At 33.8% G+C, this 22,131-nt stretch overlaps 1 protein-coding gene across 4 annotated transcripts in view; it reads left to right on the top strand.

Annotated features, from left to right (window-relative positions):
- METTL25 (methyltransferase like 25) overlaps positions 1 to 22,131 on the top strand; it is a 114,906-nt gene that overhangs the window by 76,901 nt on the left and 15,874 nt on the right. For 2 of the 4 annotated variants that reach the window (XM_012442085.3, XM_064376923.1), the window contains exon 9: positions 15,681 to 15,774. In XM_012442085.3, the coding sequence (XP_012297508.2) occupies positions 15,681 to 15,774 (94 nt within the window). Of the gene's footprint in view, positions 1 to 15,680; positions 15,775 to 18,813; positions 19,422 to 22,131 lie in introns of those variants that run through there. The other 2 variants (XR_010342962.1, XM_064376922.1) reach the window with 2 other exon arrangements.

Raw genomic sequence — 22,131 nt, 5'->3', positions numbered from 1 at the left:
TTGGTTTGAGAACATCAGAGACCCATTGAAGAAGCGAAGAATTCTAGGACAAAAATCTAAGAGGAAATGGGATTTCAAGAGAAGCAAGCCCAGCTCTTATGGCTGCACTTTGCCGAGAAGCATCTGTCAGTTCTGGAATAGGCAACTGTCCACCTGTCAACAGAAAGGGTGAGCACAGCTTTCAATAGAAAGACAGTTCTAGTGAAACCAAAGTTAGAGTTCATAGTCTGGTGAGGACTCAGGAGCAGTCCAGGTAAACCACTCATACATTGAGTTAGGTCCCTAAAGGTTCATACTGTTAAGAGTAAGAGTGAACTAGAAATAGAACAGTCCTAAAATGACTAAAGCCCCATTTTGAATTATCTCAAGCTGTGATTAAAGTATTTCAGATTATTGCTTCTGCTAGCTGGATACAAGAAATAAATTCCCTCTGGAAAAAATAATATAAATCTAAGCCTCAAATTATCATTAATCTTTTTATATGTATAGTACCTTACAAAAGCAATCCAAAATAATCAGCTATGTGATGAAACAAGACAATATGACCAAAATCCAAGATAAACTACAGTCAACAGAAATGTACCTTTAAGAAAGCCAGAGAAAGGCTTAAAATAACTATACTTGAGAGACTTCAACTCTGGAAATATTGGATAGATGTACTTTTCTCTATTTGTGCTGCTAAGTACAACTAAATCCCTGAACATTATATATGAAGTGAATACAAGAAGACAAAAAGTAGAGAGAATAGGGCAGAAGACCAGGAAGTGGGCAGGCCTAGAAAAACTTTTATGCATAATTGCCATACTATAGCAAAATAAAAACAGAAAAACCTGTGGCTCCACTCTTACCTATGCCAGCAAAGGCCACATAAAAAACCTACACTTGCATCCTTGCCAGGCTGTAATGAAACTTCCTTATAACCCCTTTGTGGAGTGGTATTAGAGAAGGCTGAGTAGGAAACTCTAGGACTTTTATCCAACTGTGATAACAATAACCGAGTACCACTACCACAGTGTCATAGAGACCATGTGAGAAGCCTGCACTCCCTACCCACCCAGCTGTACTATGACACCCCTTTTTCTCCCCACTAGGGTGGTTTGTATCAAGGAAGGCATAGTAGAGGATCAGGAAGTTCACCATCACTCAGCAGTAACAAGGTAACCCCTATCATGGTGTCAGTGGAGATCACATGGGAATCTGGAAGTCCCAGCAATAACAAAGTCCTTTATGTATCAATAGAGACTGACTTATCTTTACAAAAAAACTTGTACGCAAATGTTTATAGCAACTTTATTCCTGGTTGTCCAAACTGAAAACAAACCAGACGTCCTTCAGTGAGTGAGTATTTAAGCAAACTATAATAATCCATACCATGAAATACTAAGCATAAAACAAAGAGGATTGTGGATACACACAACAACCTGAGTGAATCTCCAGAGATTTATACTGAATGAATAAAAGCCAATACCAAAAGGTTATGTACTATGTGATTCTATTTATACACATTCTTGAAATGATGAAATTATAGAATGGCAAGATAGTGGTTGCTGAGTTAGGAAAAGAGGGTAGGGTAGGCAGGAAGTGGATATGGCTGTAAAACCGCAACATGAGGGATTCTTGTGGTGATAGAGGTGTTCTGTATCTTGGCTGCATCCAAATCAGTATCCTGAATATGACCATCCTGAGACATTGTAGAAAACTAAATGAAGAGTACACCAATCCTTATTCTGTCCTACAACTGCATATGATTTTATAATTCTCTTAAAATTAAAAGCTTAATTTAAAAACTATGCTCAATATGCATATTGAAATAAAATATTTTTGTGAGAGAGCCAAAACATTAAAAAAATCCAAATGAAAATTCTGGAACTGAACAATAAAATGACTAAAATCAAGAAATCAATGGATAGTCTTAATAGCATTTTAGACACAGCTAAAGAAATAATTAATGAACTAAAAGACAAATCAGAAGAAAATATCTATAATGATGCATCAAAAAACAGAAACATAAAGAGTAGAAAACAAAGACTAAAAGCTATATGGAATACAAGGACTAGATTTCATGTATATGTTAACTGCAGTCTGAGAAGAAGATGAGACAGTGGATAGGGCAATAGCAATATTAAGAATTTTCCAATCCTGACAAAAAGATATCAATCTTCAGATTTGGGAGGTACACAAATGTTATGCTGAAGTACAAAGAAAACAAATTCTAGATGCAAAAGAGTAAAATTGCTGAAAATAAAGGGAAAAATCTTAAAGCAGCCAGAGGTGAGAGGAGTGAAAGTGGAAAGCAGAATACCCACAAAGGAACTAAATTAGTCTAACAGCTGAATTCTTAGCATAAACAGTGGAAGCCGGAAGTCAGTGATATCTTCAAAGTGCTGAAAGAAAGTAGCTTACAGCCTGTTTGAAAATACACTGTCAGAGGCAAAAAGCAAAAGAATGAAGTATGCCTTGAGAATCTAGAAAATAACCTCAAAAGAGTAAATTTAAGTCATGGCCTTTACCTTAGTTCATTTCTATGTTACTATAAAAGAATAACTGAGGCTGAGTAATATATAAAGAAAATAGGTTTATTTGGCTCACAGTTATGCAGACTATACAGAAGAATGGTCCCAATATTTCCTTGGCTTCTGGAGAGGAGGGCCTCAGCTGCTTTCACTGATGACAAAAGGCAAAGTGTAGTAGACAGCATATGCAGAAATCACATGGCAAGAGAGGAAGCAAAAGAGAGGGGAGGTGTCAGTCTCTTTTTAACAACCAGGTCTTGTGGAAACTAATCGAGCAAGAACTCACTCACTGTCCCCCAACCTAGGAGGGCAATAACTCATTCACAAAAGATCTGCCCCTATGACCTAAACTTTTCCCATTAGGCCCCACCTCCAACATTGGGGATCACATTTCAACATGAGGTTTGGAAGGGTCAAATATTCAGATTATAGCAGACTTCACAAGAGATTTGAAAAAGTGCAAAGGATAGAGAGCTTATTCAAGGAAATAATACAGAAAACTTTTTAAACTCAGGAAATAATACAAATACTCTGATATAGGAAGGCCAAAGACTTTTGAACTCAACTCAAATAAGGCTACTCTAAGACATGTAATAATCAAAATCTCAAAGGTAAAAGACAAAGCAAGGATCAAAAAAACAGCAAGGGAAAAGCAGCTTTAATTCATCTGGCAACAGAATTCTCAGTAGAAAATTCAGGCCCGGAGGGAGTGGGAGGACGTTCATAGTGCTGAAGAAACTCAACCAATAATATGGTGGCCAGCAAAGCTATCTTTCAAATATAAAGGGAGATACTTTCCCAGATAAACAGAAGCTGAAGAAATGTATTACCACCAGAAGTGTCTTACAAGAAATGCTAAAGGGAGTTCTTCAATCTGAAAGAAAAGGATGCTAACATGCAACAAAATCAGCTCAAGATATAAAACTCATTGGTAAAAGTAAGTGCACAGACAAAAATTCAGAAGATTCTTAATACTGTAAATGTGGTATGCATGCAATTCATATCTCTAGTATAAAGACAAAAAGACATCAAAAATAATAATCATAACATTTGTTTAGAGATAGGCATAGCCAGGCTCGGTGGCTCATCACTTTGGGAGGCCTTGGCAGGTGGATCACCTGAGGTCAGGAGTTCAAGATAGGCATAAAAAATAGACATCAAAAAGTCAAAATGTAGGAGTGATGGAGTTAAAAGTATAGAGTTTTTTTTAACTTTTTCATGGTAACAAAATGGCAGTAGTAAATCCTTACCTATCAGTAATAACATTGAAAGTAAATGGACAAAATTATTAAAAGATACAGAGTAGCTAAATGGATCAAAAAAACACCCAACTACTATTATATGCCACCTACAGGAAGCTCACTGCACCTATAAAGACAGCACACATAGACCAAAAGTACAGAGATGGAAGAAAGATATTCCATTCAAATGGAAACCAAAGAAGAATAGGTATTGCTATAGGTACCCTTGAGCAACACAGATTTGAACATACCAGACTCTACAGAATTCAGCAAAAGAAATATTAAGAGCAAAATATATAGCAATAAGCACCTACATCAAGAAAAGTAGAAAAACTTGAGATAAATGACCTAATAGTATACCTCAAGGAACTAGAAAAGCAAAAACCCACTGCAGGTCCACTTACATGCAGTTTTCTAAAGAGATTTGTGACAATTGAATAAACTTGCATACAAACCATGTAGCCTAAAAATATCAAAAAATTAAGAAAATGAGGTATATCTTGAATGCATAAAATATATATATATTGTTTCTCATTTACTACCATAAAATACATGCAAATCTATAATAAAAGTCAAAAATTATATAAAAACTTATGCAGACAAACATAGACCATATGTGGCACTATTCATGGTCAAGATAAATGTAAACTAATGTAAATATGAAGTTTTAAATCATAACCACATTAAATTAGCTATACTATATAGTGTAATAATTTTATAGCCACCTTTTGTTGGCATTGCCATGAACTCAAGTGTTGTATTTGTTTAAAACACTGCGTGTTGCAAATCTCAGTTTGAGCAATTTGTTTCTCCAGTGAATTGTGTATCACAGTAAAAAGTGATCTCTCACAGTTCTCGTGTATTTTTCATTGTCTTTAGTGCAGTACCATAAACCTTGAATAACAACACCATGATATGCATAGTAAGTACCACTAGTGATGCTGGAAGTGTTCCTGATAGGCAGAGAAAAGTCATGACATTACAAGAAAAAGTTGAATTACTTGATATGTACTGTAGATTGAAATCTGCAGCTGTGGTTGCCCACCATTTCAAGATAAATGAATCCAGCGTAAGGACTGCTGTAAAAAGAGAAAAGGAAATTCCGAACTTGTTTGCTGCAGCTATAACAGCAAGTGTGAAAAACTTGTACTTTCTGTGAAATACAAACATGTTTTAATTGACTATGATACTGGTAAAGCTTCCAGTCAAAATGGACTATTAGTCGTTAAGCTTTGGGGCAGTCAGAAGTTACATGCAAATTTTTTACTGCACAGGATGTCAGCACCCCTAATCCCCATGTTGTTTAAGGGTCAGCTGTACTTACATCACATAGAATAGACTTCAAGCCAAAAGAGGCAAAGAGGGTCATTATATAACGATAAGCAGGTAAGTTCAGCAGGATGTAACAATTGTAAATGTATATGCACCCAGCACCAGAGAATGAAAATTTATAAAGCAAATATTAATAGATCTAAAGGGAGAGATAGATTGCAGTACAATAATAGCAGGGGACTTGAACACCTCACTTTTAGTAATGTGCTGATTATGGAGACAGAAATATACCAAAGAAACTTTGTGTTAAACTACACTGTAGAACAACTGGACCTAACTGACATTTATAGGACATGTCATCCAATTGCTGCAGCATATATGTTCTTTTCATCACCACATGGATCATTACTCAGGATCACATGTTAGGCCACAAAACAAGTCTCAACCAATTCAAAAAAGCAGAAATCATATCAAGTATTGTTTCTGACTACAATGGAATAAACCTAGAAATTAATAACAAGAGGACCTTTGGAAACTGTACAAATACATGGAAATTAAACAGCATGATGCTGAATGACCAATGGGTCAGTTAAGAAGTTAAAGAGGAAATTTTTAAAATCTATTGAAACAAACGAAAATGAAGACAACATACCAGACTCTATAGGATTCAGCAAAAGAAATATTAAGAGCAAAATATATAGCAATAAACACCTACATCATAAAAGTAGAAAAACTTGAAATAAGTGACCCAATAGTATACATCAAGGAACTAGAAAAGCAAACCCGAAATTTGAAAGAATAAAGATCAGAGCATATATAAATAAAATTGAGGGAAAACCCACAGAAGATGAATGAAATGAAAACAAGTTAGCATTATCTAATAAAGTGGAAAATAAATATACATGTCTCAGCAGTTTTACACCTAAGTATATATATTACACAAAATCTTATTGTATGCTCTTAGAAACTTTTATAAGAATAATCAATAGCAACAATGTTTATAAGAGGAAAAATCCAGAAACAAGAAGCTCATTAATAGAAGAATGGATAAATTGTATTATACTCATGTATATAGTGAAGTACTTTATATACCACAGTGAAAATGTATGAATTACAGCTACATGCATCATTGTGGTTGAATCTTGAGAATATCATTTTAACTGAAATCTCAGAAAAACTCCTATAAAATGGTTCCACTTATATAATTCAGAAAAGAGCAAAACAATAATAATTTAGGAGTATGAATATGTGGTAAACAGGCAAGAACAACATAAGAATGGTAAACGCAAGATTCAGTGTCATAGTTTCCTCTGGGAGTGGTGGGGGGCAGTGAATTATTAGGCAAAGTGATGAGGTAGGGAAGAAGAGGAGCACATACAGAAATCTAGGTGTTTAATACTAGCAATGTATTTCTAAAGTTTGGCATTGGGTACAAGGGTTTGTTTTATTTACATTCTTTATGCCTTACGCATATTTTATAAATGCTTATTGTTTGTATTCAGTATCACTAAAATACTAATCTTTTGTCAGGCTATATGCCAGAGTCAGTTGAGCCACATATTGTACTCCTAATATCTAGTATAGGCACCTTATAATGATAAGAAAAATTTAAGTGATTAAAAGCTTGTCTAAAGTCATATAGCCCGAAAGAACCAGGATCAGGACTAAATTCATAGTCCAGAAATGTTTTCACTATCCCATTCTTACTTGTTTATTTTTATTATTATACTTTTAAGTGCTGGGGTGCATGTGCAGAACATGCAGGTTTCTTACATAGGTATATATGTGCCATGGTGATTTGCTGCACCCATCAACCTATTATTTACATTCCTTATTTTTAATGGTAAAGTCTCTTTGAGATATTTTTAATATGAGTTAAGTTGCAAGGCTTTTTGTATTAGCATTGTAAATCAAGGTTAACTTGATTGGAATTACTGGCCAGCAATAGTACTAAAGACAGAAAATAAGGTCACTTAATTACTTCTTTTGCATTTTTAAAATTTTTCTTCCCAGCTAAAATAAATAATCTTCCAGTAATAGTACTGTTTTAGAATAATTGAAACATTGCTCTGAAAGTTCTTTAAGTATAATTGTTTATATAGCCTAAGATTAGAAGTAAACCTTTTTCAGGGACTTAAGGATAACATTTTAACTTTATAATTGTGATTTAGCTCATTTATGTTAAAACTCAATAATTTATAGAAAATTATTTATAATTAGTCCTTATCTATAATAGAAACTTTCTAAGGGGAATAAAATGCCAAGAAAGGAATTTCATGGATTAAAAATATCTTTTTAAACATTTGGAAAGAGAACAGGGAAAATCCAATTTGTACACTTTTTTCACTTTATTATTCTCTTGCATAATAAGAAATATATATAAATACATTTACAAGAAATATATAGCAATATATAGAGAAATATATGCAAGAAATATATAGTATTTTACTACCTATAATTATGTAACGTTTAATTTTAATTGTGATTTTGCTATAATCAAATAGGAAAGTGAAAACTCAGACCTTACAAACTATCACACAATATTAAAGGTAATCATTTAATTCATAATGTGTGGTCAAGTTGAAATTAAAAGGTCTGTATCTTTTAAACTGAAAAGTAACTTGAAGATTATTTGGAGCTCCCTTAAGTGATTGCTATTTACGGCAAAATTTTATGTTGTTTTTCTTTTAAGTATTTCAATATGTATTAGCATACAAAAGGCACAAAATAATAATGTTACAATAATTTAATAAATATTTTGTGATTATGGAGAAACTGAATTTTTGTACAATCTGTCCTGTATGCATTTGTTTTCATTTATTTAGTATATCTCTGCTTCACGTTTTTCTAAAATCTCCCACAAAAATACTGTTTTCTTGGAAAGTGTTACAAGTAAACCATGTTCTTACAATTGCATTTTTGGAGAAGCATGTGGGTGTTGTTGGATTCACTTGAGTAGAATTTTAATTAGATCCAGTGCATTCACTTTTATTAAAAGAAAGTGTACTGATTCCTTTTTAGCATGCTAACCATGCTTTATTCTGACAGAGGGGCCCTTTTTAATCTGTTCTTAACTTCTCATCATTTATCTTTCAGAAAGTCATGTCAGTTTTCTAACTTTCAAATGTTTGCTAATAGTTTTTTATGCCCCAAACTAAACTATTATTGTGGCATTCAAGGGCATTTTAAATCTGTTATTAATTTTCATTCCAGCCTAATCCATCATCCCATTCTTCCTGTGCACCGTGAGCAGCTGCCCATGCACACTGTCCTGGCACACCAGATTATTCATCATTTCCCATGCAATTATTTTTATACTTTGCATTTTTTCTTGGAGCTGTTCCTTCTACCTGGAATATTCTCCTCCCTATTTCTGCCATCCTTTCATTCCAGGACCTCTGGACGGTGAAATTCTGGGTTTTTAAAAATCCAGTTTAGAAGACATCTCTGTGATATCTTTCTTTTCTCCTTTGCATTCTTTTCTGTTCTTCTATAGTATTTAAGCTGTGATTCACTGTTCTTACTGAACCTGAACGGTACAATTGATTGTATTTTTACTCCTCTGCTACCTTCTGAGCTCCTTGATGACCAGTTTTTCAGTTTTACTAAATTAAATGGTGTATCGTAGTGGTTAAGAGTAAAAGTTCTAAAAATCCTCTTTATACCCAATTTTTCCCTCTAACTACTGTCCCATGTTGGTTCTTTCCTTTACAGCAAAATTCCTTGAAAGTGCTGGCAATTTCTTTTCCACTTCCCTTAAACATGTTTCAGTAAGATTTTATTTCCATCACAGCAGCAAACCACCCTTTTCTTGAACGTGAATGACTCTATGTTGTTAAATTGCATGCTCCATTCTCAGTCCTCTTACTTTGCCTGCCATCAGTATTGCACTCAATTTTACGTTCTTCATTAAACATTTCTTTCTCTCATATTCTAGGGAAAGACTCAGAAGATACTCACCTTTTTCTCTTGTTCTTTTTTCAGTTTTCTTGCTGATTTCTCTTTTTCAAACCTCTAATTGTTGAGGTGGCTTTTTTTTTTTCTGTCTGTACCTACTAAGTAGATGATTTCATTCCATCTGGTGGCTTTAAGTGTCATTTATACTGGTGAATCCCAGATTTGTAGTCCTGTTAATGACAATCGTATTCTTCCAGGTACTCAGACCAGAAATCCTGAAGGCATCCCTGACTCTTTTCTCTCACTGCCTAGGTTCAATCCTTTAGCAACTTTATACTCTCTCCCTTAAGAATGTATCTAAATTTGTTTTTATCACTTTTCACAATGCTCAAGACCATCCCTCTGGTCCAAGCCACCATGATATTTCACCCAGATTATTGTAATAAGTTCCTACATGGTCTCTCTCTTCTACTTTTGCTCACTACAGCCTATTCTCTACACAATAGCTAGAGTGATCCCATTGATATTTTTAAGTGGGTTCATGCTCACAATCTTCCAGTGGCTTCTGCTTACTTCAGAGGTAAAGCTAATGTTTTTCCTGTGACCTGCAAAGCTTTATGTCATCTGGCTCCTCATTTTTTCTCTGACCTCATTTCTACTCTTCTTCCCTTAGTTTATGTCTGTGCCAGATACATTAATTTCCTTAATGTTCCTTGAAAATACCAGAAACACTTCTACTCAGGGCCTTTGATTATGCTGCATTCTCTGCTTGGAATATCCCCTTCCATTGATAGCCACTTGGTTCGCTCACTTTCTTCAGGTCTTTATTCAAAATTATTATCTCTGAGATATCCACTATTTACCATCACTCCTCTCTAACCTTTCATATCTGCTTTCTCTCCTCTATCACCAGGTTTTCATCAGCTCTTATTACTATCTAATATATTAATAGTACATGTTTTATTTATTGTGTTGTTGATTGTCTCCCAACTCAAATGATTTGTTTTCTTTCATTCACTTCAACTAATAGAGCCAAAGAACCTGACTCCAGAGTATTTTAGACAAGCTTTTGAAAGAGGAAATTTTGACTATTCTATACCAGTGTTCTCCAGATTGTTGTCCTAAAGTGCAGTTGATTCTGTTAAAATAGGGAGAAAAGAATTTCTTAAAAGTGAATACTCCATGCGGTATTCTCCTCTCTAAGACTTAAGTGCGTGTTCATATTTTAAAGATACCTAATAGTTTGGTGAGAGACAGCAGCATGTCACCATTAAGAACATAAGCACAGGAGCTCTACTGCATGGTTTCTAATGCCAGTATCCTCACTGCATCATTTCAGTATGGTCTTGGGCATATTATTTTATCTTTTTGCCTAAGTTTTTCCATCTGTAAACTGGGGTTAATAACAGTACCTACCTCAAAATGGTGTTTTGAAAATGAAGTTAATATCTATAAAGTGCTTACAACAATGCCTGGAACATATTGAGTGATACTCATTATTAAAAGAAATCTATTTCACTCTGTTGAAACCTATGCTTACTTGTTCATACTATCTTTCTTCTCCCAAACTGTATATAAATGCTTAATTAAATACTGTTTTGCAGAGCCCACTCTAAAAAACAGAAAATTCATGAAAATAATTATTCTGACTTCTAGTTTCTCATTTGGGATTTAAGTGATTATTTGCCTATCAATCAACTCCAAAGGAAATAACAATAACGAAATAAATATTTTGTCATAATTTTCTTTACTATCAGAAATGTTGATAGGGAACTATAAAATATTTTGGAGAATTCCTCTGAAATATTAATATTTTTAGATAATATTTCCTTTTAGCTACAGTAAACAGTTTACCTTAGGAACACAGTGTGACATATTTTCCCTTTGGTGAATGATTTTTGCTCTCTTTTTATTCTTTTCTATCATGTCTGTTTAATGACAGACGTTTCTCTGCCCATCAGGCTCTATGTGTTAAAAAAAATCTTCTAAACTGAGCTATTGTTACATTAATACTTCTACATGGAGGCAACATAAAGAAGTTATGTTTTTATTATAAATTATTAAATATGAAGAGTAAAACTTTATTGGACCGTAATACCATAAATAATACTCTCAAGAAACTATAAAGATTGTGAATCTTTTTCTATAGCAAGCTCTCTCATAAATAAGACTGCCATTACTTAAAAATATAACACACCCCATATTCCTTTTTTGAGTAATCCTATTCTGCCCTTTTATTTTCCATTTAAAGATTCTTTGGCCTACCTCCTTTCTATTTCTTAACTAATACAATTGCAGTATTTCACCGGGCGCACATACCTGTAGTCTCAGTTACTTACAACGCTGAAGCAGGAGAATTGCTTGAGCCAAGGAGTTTGAGGCTGCAGAGAGCTATGATTATGCCACTACACACCTGCCTGGTCAACAGAGCAAGACCCTGTTTCTAAATTAAATGAATGACTAAATAATTTTTTAATTGCAATATTTATCCTTACAACTATAGACTCTTTTAAATACTAATGAATAAAATATTTCCCTTTCTTTGCACCTACAAAAGAACAAATTATATTCTACATCATAAACTCACTTTGCAGATATTATTTTTAAGATTACTTTATGAAACACCAAGACTTCTAGAAATTGGTCTCATGTCCTACAAAAGTAACCTATAACTTCTAAAAGTTATAAAGTCTAATTCATTATACTTAATACTAGTAATAATACTATACCTGACATTTCTGTTTTCTGAAAAATATCCTTTTTTTCCTTGAGGCATGCACAGTATATTGAATATTTTATTTTATCCTCAGCCTTATAAGGTAGATTTAACACCATTCTACTGATAATCAAGAAGAGGCAAAGAGGTTAATTGTTTAGTAAGTGGTGGAGTGAGGATTCACGCCTGTTTCAGTCTTTAGTTCAAAACCTATACCAACCACTACATTATCATGCATATACAACATTTGAATACATGTTTTAAAATTAATAAGAAACCTGATGAACATGTATAACATTTAGAAATCATAGACATACTTTTGACTGATCGTAACTGCTAATGAGTTTGAGTGGTAAGTCTAGCAATAAATGACTTGGGAAGAACAAGTCTCCTCCTATGAAGTCCATTCCCTCATATAATTTTTTAATTGTTAGAATTATTTAGTTTCCCATGGTTGCACAAAACACTAAAATTCTGTTTCCTTGATTATAGCAGGAGGCTCTGCATAGCTTTTCTGTAAGAATATGTACTCATACTTTGTTATGGTATCATGGAATCTGTTTTGCTATTCACCTGTTACACAGAGGTGGCTGTTCCTTATCTGCAGTTTGACAGTATTGAGTATGAACTCTATTCAAGTACTATGCTGGAGGTAATATTGACTAATAGTTAATATCCAAGATTATGGAGTCGAATGTTGGAAAGTTTACTTAACCTCTCTCTACTTTAAAATCTTTAAAATGGGGATAATAATGGGACCTACCACATGGGGTTGTTGTACAGATTAAGTGAGTAAATACAGCAAAGGACATAAGAATCACTGGCACATAGTAAACACAATGAATATTAGCTGTTAATATTTGTATTGTTTACTTTGCACTCTTCTTACATCTTTCTTCAGTAGCTCACTCTTTTAAATTACACTTATTTGTATAACTAAGCCTGCCTATATGCTTGTCTATCATACTTGAATATAATAGATAGACCTATTTATTATATTAATGCATTTTTCTCTTACAGTGTAACTAGATGTATTTGTTTCTACTAGCTGGGAGATGATTTATTTAATTATTTAATTCATTAATGGAGATCTTGCTGTGTGAGGTACTATGCTTGGTTCTGGGGATATTATCATGAGCAAGACAGCTGTGTTCCGGCTGATTAGAGTAGCAGTCTTAAACATGTTTTTACATTTCACACCTCTGTCCTGAAACATTTCTGAGCGTGCATGCAAAAATCAATATTTATTTATAAGTGACATACATGTCTCTCCACTAGCATATTGTATAGATTTTACAATAAATTCAGAAACTGAAATTTAAAAGAGACAAAACAGAAATAAAAAATCTAATATTCTCTTTCCCTTTGGATGTGTTCACCCCCTTTGGAGAATTCACTGGCTTAAGATATCAAGGGAGAGACACAATCAGAGAAACAAAGAGGAGAGTATCTGAAGGAGAAGTTCTCTGTGTTAGGAGCCCAACTTCTGGAGGGCCCGAAAAGGCTTACCAGGAAGCAAGATTTGAGATAGGATCTGAAAGGCAGAGTTTGGTGTTTCCAAAGCAAGGGGATTGAGAGTATAGTGTTTGTAGCTAAAAGCATGATGTGTTCAAGAAACTAAGAGAATGCCAGTGTTGTTGAGGAGGCAGTGTCATAAGAGACGAAGTAATGATCACATCACCAACTTTGTAGTTCTAGTTGAGTGGTTTTTTTTCCCTATTATTGCTAAAAAGAGGTCTGAAATAGTACAGCTTAACAAAAAACTTAAAAGAAGTCTTATATAGCAAATTACTGCTTAACACACTAAAAGCAATCTTATAATAACCATACTGTGATATTTTGCAACAGTAAAAAAAAATAGTGTATTTTGAAAAGGAAAAGTAAAGGAAGGGAAAATAAATTGAAAATGTCTCTGTTTTTCAAGCAGTCTGAAGGATAACACCCAGGAAACAAATCAATACCACCTACATTTACAGTATATTCTCTCTTTAGCTTATAATGTTTAGTACTTATTTGGAAACATTTTACTCAGGGGATTTTTAACTGTATAATAAATGAAAAATCTAGACCATAATTCTAGTAATTATAAAAGCAATATTAATGAAAGTAACAACAATAGCTTACATCATGACTCACTTCTGAGCACCTTATATGTGTTATGTAATTTAAGCCTCATAGTGACTATCTGAAGTAAATGCTATTGATATCCCGTTTTAATGAACAAGAAACTCATAGATGATAGAACCAGTCTGACTGGAAGCCACCTTCTTATGTACTATTCTTTGGTTTTTCTCAAGAACTACTCCATAAGACAGTGAAGAATGGTATAAAATTGGAGCCAGACTAACTGGCTTATGGGAAAGACTTAAGTGCTTATCCTTTTGGATTAAAAAAAAAAATCAAAGCTTAACTTTTTTAAGCTGAGCAGCAGGGAGTTAATATTAAATGGCATATTTTCCTGGCTACACAGTTAAATCAATATTTTGTAATACATAATATATATATATATATATTTATTATATGGTATCTGTTACACCTAAGATGCATAGTATCTGAGAATGATGTGTATGTGTAGTATCTGAGAATGATACAGAAACCTGTAAAAAATATATTTTCTGCCTTCTGGAACCTATACCTGTTCAAGTGACTATTAAATCAAGGTGATAAAATAACAAATGAATAGAAGAATGAAAGGGGCTATAGAAATTCAAAATTAGAAAAAATTATTATTAGTCATGTTACCAAAAAGAACATGTACACATGCACTTTATCATAAAAAGGATGACTTCAGTTCAACTAAGTTGTAGAAGAGAGTGGGAATGGTATAATCCATTAAGAGGTAACTGCAGAGCAAATACATTTGCACTTTATCATAAAGGATGACTTCAGTTCAACTAAGTTGTAGAAGACAGTGGGAACGGTATAATCCATTAAGAGGTAACTGCGTGAGCAAATACACCAGGGCAGAAACGTGGAAGATAGTCTGAAACAATGAATACACTGATCTAAGGAGAAAAAGCTAAATACTGGAATGTAATGGGATATGTAGTTGAGAAATATGGTTATAGTGGGCCCTGATTGCTTAACTAAGGAGTTTCAGATTTATCCCAATAAATGGGAGAGGTATTGAAAGCTTTTGGAGCAGAAAGTGACAAAACAAAAATGCTCTTAGAAAATAACATGTAGAAAGAAGTGAAGAAGAGAAATTTCCATTTTAGAGGTCTTCATTAGGAAATAATTGGAATAATCAGGACATGATGTAATAAAAAGTGGAATTGAGATGCCATCTTGAAATTGAGCTGAAGGAATATGTTTTAAACATATTTTAAAGGAAGAATTGCTAAAACAGTATGTCTGATTAATCAGTTATTAATATTTATATTGCCAAGAATAAATAAGGCTTTATTCCTTGTTTTTGATAACTCATAGTTAATTTTTTCATCCTCTTGATTTTTACATTACACCTAAATTGTAACCAAAGTTGTGAGCTGTGGTAGTCTAGCATCGTATTGTTTAAATTTAAAAACCATCTCATGATACTTTGTTTAAATTATTTTGAGAATTTGCAAGGCATAAATGAGATCAAGTCAGATCCAACTCATTATATGGGGCTTGATCAGTGGCTGGTATTGAAGAAGTTCTCTTTGCATAGCTGTTGAATTATTGCATCTAGTAACAGATGTTGTCATGAGATGCACACTGTAATATTGAGCCAGTAAATCTCAAATGTGTTTCATAGCACAATGGAAACTTTTGAAAGACCAATAATTTCTTTTAAAAATGAGATTTTTTAATACTGTGTTTAAAACTTCTTTCTCAGAGTCTTCACTGCTGTATATTATAAGAATTGTCAGAAGGAGATTCTGAATACTTTGTGACATGTTACTTTAAAATGTTCTCAAAAGTATTACTACATTTTGATCACATTTGGATCTTGTGCCATATTCACAGAAAATATTTAAAAATATTTCATGATTGAATTTAAAACCATCTAAAATTTACATTGGAAAAACTAAAAATTTATTCAATTTTGTTTTACAGTGATCAGCATGTTGGTAAAATTTACTCCAAATGTTCTTCATTTCTGGATTATGTCAGAAGGTCTCTAAGGAAGCTTGGATTAGATGAGACTAAGGTCAGTATATGATGACTCATAATTTTCATAAAAGATGGAAGAACTTCTCTTTAGTAATGAATTGAGAGAATACAAAATAACTTCCCTTCTACTTTTCTCTCATTTGTGAAAACGTCCAAATTATATTGAAACCAGATCTGCATCATCTTTTTTCCAGCTTATCCTTCCTGTCATTGTAGAAAGTTTACTGTCATGTATCTTCACAGTTTCCCTCTTTTAGTTAGAGTTAAAAATGTGCCAGTTCACAAATCAAAATAGAGTTTAAAATCAAGACAGCAGTACAAATGAGAAATAGAAGTAAAGCAAGACAGAAAGGTTTTAATTTTGAAATGCATTTATTTATAGCTTATATAACTAATTGAAATTTAAAATCTTAAATTCAAAAGCCTTCAGATTGGAGAATCTTGAAAAGTTGTAATATCATAGGAGGCCCAAGTTAATAATTGATAACATATGATTGAAAGCAGAAGGGTAAACTTGTTGACTGGTATTAATAAATATTCTACCACTGAGGGAAAAAAAACAGCTTTCAACATTATTTAGATGAGCTATTAATACTAAAGTATTAAATAAACTTGGATTACTCAGGTATTTTGAATTGATTACAAATTGAAACAAAGAACAGAGTAGGTAGTTAAAGGAATGAAATGGATTTCTTGAAAATGTTAAAAGGACATAATGTTATATCAAAGCTAAAGGGTATTATTTAGTTATTCATTTAGTCCCCAGTTGCTTTATTACTTAAAGTAATTGAACTGGGACTAGTCAGTTTCCTCCTCTTTAAAATAGCTATAAGAAAGCCATAGGATTTAGGAAGGATTAAATTAGGTAATAGACATAAAGCTTTTAACACAGTGTATATAGTAAATGCTAACTATATGATATTCTTTTTAATTATTATAATCTCTTTATAGGTACTACAAGTAATAACACAATTGACATGACTCTTATAAATATTTTTATTTAGTCACTAATGAAGACTTTCCTAATTTTGTCATAAAGGAGAATAGACATGGTTACACTAATTAATTTATTTCTAGGTTCTTTTAAAAAAATGTTTTTCATTTATCTGACTGGTTTTCTTTTTTTTTTTTTTTTTTGGTTTTCTTTACAATTAGTCTTACCTAATGCAAACCTTTAGTGCATATCTCACTTCATGTCTTGTATTTAATATCAAGAACACTAACCTAAGCATTATTGTCACAAATTAAGAGCTACAGTTTTACTTAAACTTAATACATTTAAAAATTTATTATCTTTCCTTCTGGCTTTGTTTTCCCAGTTTAATAACCACAGCAAATGTTTCTTAATATATTTATTAGTATATAATTAATAAGATATTAATAGTTAATATTTACTGAACACTTACTCTGTGGTAGATATTATGCTATAGACATCACAAATTTACTTTATTTACTTTTCACAAAAACATTTATAGTGGATAGCTTCCAGTCCAGCATATAAAAGCTTGGAAATTGCCACTCAGTCTTAGGAAGACTTAAAAGCTAAAAAACACAGAAAAGTCCACAACTCTTTAGAGAAATGAGGTCACAGGGCAAACTGCTGCCTCCCACACTGGAAAGGCAGGCAAATGCAGAGATTTACAACTTACAGGAGCAGAAACCTCCACAGAAACCTGTGCCAGATAGGAAAAAACCTGAACTGTAATTGACAAATTATTGGAGGCTCAGTGTGGACAACTTTGGGAATTAAAAAATACAAAGGGAACCACTCATAAGGGACCACCCACACCTTTGTGAGTTTTACCTCAATGAGCTTAACCTGGTTTTAGAGAATAGTAGAGAAAAAATCCCCTCCTGCTTCCATCAAGGGGAGAAGAAAAATAACCATTTTGAAATATACCAGAGCATTCTACTCTTCTGAATAGTTTCTCAGAAGAAACTATTTAATCAGAGCTTAACCTGCTGGTGTTTTATTAGAGCCTAACTCACCTGAAGGAGGAAAATACCCAGCTCCAGCCAACTCTAACCTTCCATGGGGGAGAAGAAAATATCCAACTCTATCCTGCTCTAGCTATCCTGTGCCACCTAAGAAAGGGTAAAAATACTGAGAAGCACTGATAAAGTTTATAGTACAGAGACACAGGCTCACTAAAAGACTGAGACATAATTATAGGACTCAAACCATTGTAAATCATTACCCCTCCCCTCACACCTTACCATCAGATCACTAAAGGCTTACTTACCACAGTTACTTTTACCAAGTATTTTATATCTGGCCATTGAGAAAAAATTACAAGGCATACTAGAAGGCAAAAAACACAGATTAAAGAGGCAGATCAAGCATCAGAACCAAATTCAGATGTGGCAAAGATGTTAGAATTATCACACCAGAAATTTAAAACAATAATGAGTAATGTACTAAGTGTTCTAATGGACAGGGTAGATAGCCTGCAAGAACATACTGAAAATGTAAGGAAAGAAATGGAAGTTAAAAAAAAAAAAAAAAAATACTAAAAGGAAATGCTAGAGATCAAAAATTCTGCCATAGTGGACAGCCATGGTGTCTCACACCTGTAATCCCAACACTTTGGATGGTCAAGACGGGAGTATGATTTGAGTCCAGGAGTTTGAGGCTAGCCTGAGAAACGTGGTAAGATCCCATCTCAGCAAAGAATTCAGAAATTACCTGGTATGCTGGCATGCACCTCTATTCCCAGCTACTTGGGCAGCTGAGGCAGGTGGATTGCATGAGCCCAGGAGTTTGAGGCTGCAGTGAGCTATGATTGTGCCACTGCACTTCAGCCTGGATGACAGAGCAAGACTCTGCCTCCAAGAAAAGAAAAACAGAAAAAAAAATACTGGTATAGAAATGAAGAATGCTTTTGATAGGCTTTTTATTAGTCTGGACACAGCTGAGGAAAGAATCTCTGAACTTGAGGATCTGTCAATAGAAAACTTGAAAACTAAAAAGCAAAAAGCCCATATGTTTCAAACTTGGGAACATCAGTTACATGCAAAATGAAATCATACCTAAAAGTAATAACATACTGAGTCACCTTTGCTCTGTTTATTCCAGAAGATCACAGTGATACTAATCTTTGGATAACTTCCTCTGTCAACCTGAGAATATCAGGAACACTTCAGCCTCCTTGCCACTGGCTTTGTCTTCCCTGACTTCTTTGACAGGATCTGCTGATGCGTTCACCTTCACATACACTTACTTTAGTTCTTAAGCCAGTTACGTCCTAACCAAGAACCTTCAGTCCCACCATCAAGTGGTGAGAGCTATCTCAGTTGCTAACCCATCTTCTTATCACATATGCTGTGGGGAGGGTCTCTGAACAACTGTATCTGTCATCTACTCATCCAACCCATACTCCATAAAGTTATAGTATGTGGTTTACCTTTGCTTATCTACACCCCCCTTATATAGATTTATTTTTTAAAAATTGAATAAACAAATACATGGAGGAGAAGAGACAAATGTCCCATGGAAGAGAGCTCCAAATAATTTATATAGATATTTCCCCCTCGAGGAGATAGAGCAAAACTCCCCATTCTTTAAGTGTGGCCTATGCATAATGACTTTTTTCCAAAGAGCATAAGTATGTCAAGCGGGAAAAACGAGGAACTTTCCAGTGAAGAACCTGACAAACAGAATCTCAGCCAGATAATCAAGGTCAACATGAACAGTGATAATTCATGTTTAGTATGTACTGTTGTTATAAGGTAAGGAATATGGTGCTTTATTCCTATAGTATTTCTTTCAAAAACCTATCCCTAATCTGTATATGGGAAAAATATCTGAGAAATCCCAGTGGAGAAACATTCTACAGAATACATTATACAGAAAACATTCTACAAAGTACTGGTCAGCCAGTACTTCTCAAAACTGTCAAGGTCTGCAGAAACAAGGCAAGTCTGAGAAACTGTCAAAGCCAAGAGGACTAATTGCAGTGTGGTTTCCTGGATGGGATTCTAGACCTAGAAAAGGACGTTACATAAAAACTAAGGAAATTTGAATATAATATGGACTTTTGTTAATACTAATGTATTAAATATTGGTTTACTAATTATAACAAATATACCATATTGTAAAATGAGAAGAAAAGAGTATAGAGTATATGGAAATTCTCTGTCCTAGTCTCAAATTTTCTGTAAATCAAAACTATTATAAAATGTATTTATTTTTTAGGAACATCATGAGGTAACTAATGTTTACCAAACCTTTGCTTTATACCAGGCACTATGCTAAAAACTTTGTTTATATTATCTTATTGAATACTAAGGATGGCCTTATGAAATAAGTGACATTGTTATTGTTTTATAGATGAGGAAATTGAGACAGAAGTTAAGTGGATTTCTTTAGGCCAAAATCTAGGAAATTGGGGAGGAGGGATTCCAATCCAGATGCCTAACTCTAGAACTCATGCTTCTATTTGTCATACTTACATAACTTACTAACAGACTTGAGTACAAGAATGCTTGTTGGGCGTTTTTCCAAAACTAGCAATCGCCAGGCAAACAAACCTATGAGAAAAAATAAAGAGAAAATTCATGCTTGTCAACAGACAAAATAAATGTACTTCTAAAACAGATTAAGGAATTAAAGTTTGAAATAAAGACAGAAAAAAAAGCAAGAAATGATGAATCTTACTGAAGGGTTAAAGAAGACATGCTTGTATCCAGGACTTTAACTCATCAAAGTCTGGCTGATGGGATGAAACTGATCAAATAGATGAAACATTTTGGGTACTAAGAAATATACTGTCTAATGCACAGAATAATATCAGAGTTAAAATCACTGTCAACAAACTAAAAGGAAAGTGGGAAATAAAAAAAAAAAAACCTCAAGCACCTGAACATAATTTCCTATATATTTTCCCCCACTCCAGTTTCTCTTTAGGACTGGATATCTTCCTGTAGGTGACTCAGAGCTCACTAAGTAGGCCCTTCAAGGGCCCCACTGCACATCTTAACTCATGCTAGTTCCTTTTTCTAGAGACTAGGAGTTGAGCAGTATAGAGCAATGGCATTCATTACCAGTACTTTCAGCTGCCATTCAGTGTGTACTCTCAATTTACAAGTTTGCATGTCTGTTCTTGCCTAAGGATGATCTATGCCAGGCAGTGCTTCCGTTCCAGTGCCTTCTTTTTATCTTCAGGAAGTTGAAGAGGCTCGCACTGGCTTTAATACTCAAAAATGATGTCTATAATATGAGGCCATGAATATGTATTCATGAGACCATGGATATACAGTGCTATAGACCACTAGAACTTAATCCTCTTATCTAGCTATAATTTTGTATTCTTTAACAAATGTCTCTGTATACCCCATTTCACCCTACCCTTCCAAGCTTCTGCAATCCTCTGTACTACATTTTATTTCCATGAGATTAATGTTTTTTCCAACTTCTACATATGAGTGAGAACATACCATGTTTAACGTTCTGATCCTGGCTTATTTCACTCAACATAATGAATATACATGTCTATAACATGAGACTATGAATATACTTCTAACATCTATCTTTAAGGTGTGTATATACTGAGAGATACTCTCTTCATTTTAAAATTTTCTTATAATCTCTGTGATCTAATGAGACTCTTTTTTTTTTTTTTTTTTTTTTTTTTTTTTAGTCAGAGTCTCACTCTGTTGCCCAGGCTGGAGTGCAGTGGCACAATCTCACTGCAACCTCTGCCTCCTGGGTTCAAGTAATTCTCCTGCCTCAGCCTCCCAAGTAGCTGGGACTACAGGCGCACACCACCACATTCAGCTAATTTTTTTGCATTTTTAATAGAAATGGGGTTTCACCATGCTAGCCAGGATGGTCTCGATCTCCTGACCTCATGATCCACCCGCCTCAGCCTCCCAAAGTGCTGGGATTACAGGTGTGAGCCACCGCACCCAGCCAAGACTCATGTTTAAGTTTAATTTAAAAAGTTGATTAAAGCATGAAATCACTCTTTAAGCCCTGAAGTTTTCACTTAAAAACAAATACAGTCGTTCCTTGCTATCCTAAAAGGATTGGTTCCAGGACTCCGATGGATATCCAAATCCATGGATGCTCAAGTCCCTAGTGTCATAGTATTTGCATAGAACCTATGCATATCCTCCTGTATACTTTAGATAATCTCTAGACTACATATAATACCTAATACAGTGTAAATGCAATGTAAGTAGTTGTTGTATACTGTATTGTTTTTTCTTTTTTTCTTTTTTTAATATGTATTTTGTCTTTTATGTTTTTTAAATGGACACATTATTGTATATATTTATGATGTACATAGTGAGGTTGTAATATATTATGTGTATAGTGATTAGACTAGGATCATTAGCATGTCCATCATCTCAAACATTTATTATTCCTTTGTGTTGTGGGCATTCAGGGTCC

The sequence above is a fragment of the Aotus nancymaae genome, unplaced genomic scaffold (genome assembly GCF_030222135.1).
Source record: "Aotus nancymaae isolate 86718 unplaced genomic scaffold, 86718_ANA_hifiasm-v0.15.2.pri h1tg000016l, whole genome shotgun sequence".
Classification (NCBI taxonomy): domain Eukaryota; kingdom Metazoa; phylum Chordata; class Mammalia; order Primates; family Aotidae; genus Aotus; species Aotus nancymaae.
The sequence above is the reverse complement of the archived record's forward strand: the minus strand, read 5'-3'. Positions and strand labels throughout refer to the sequence as shown.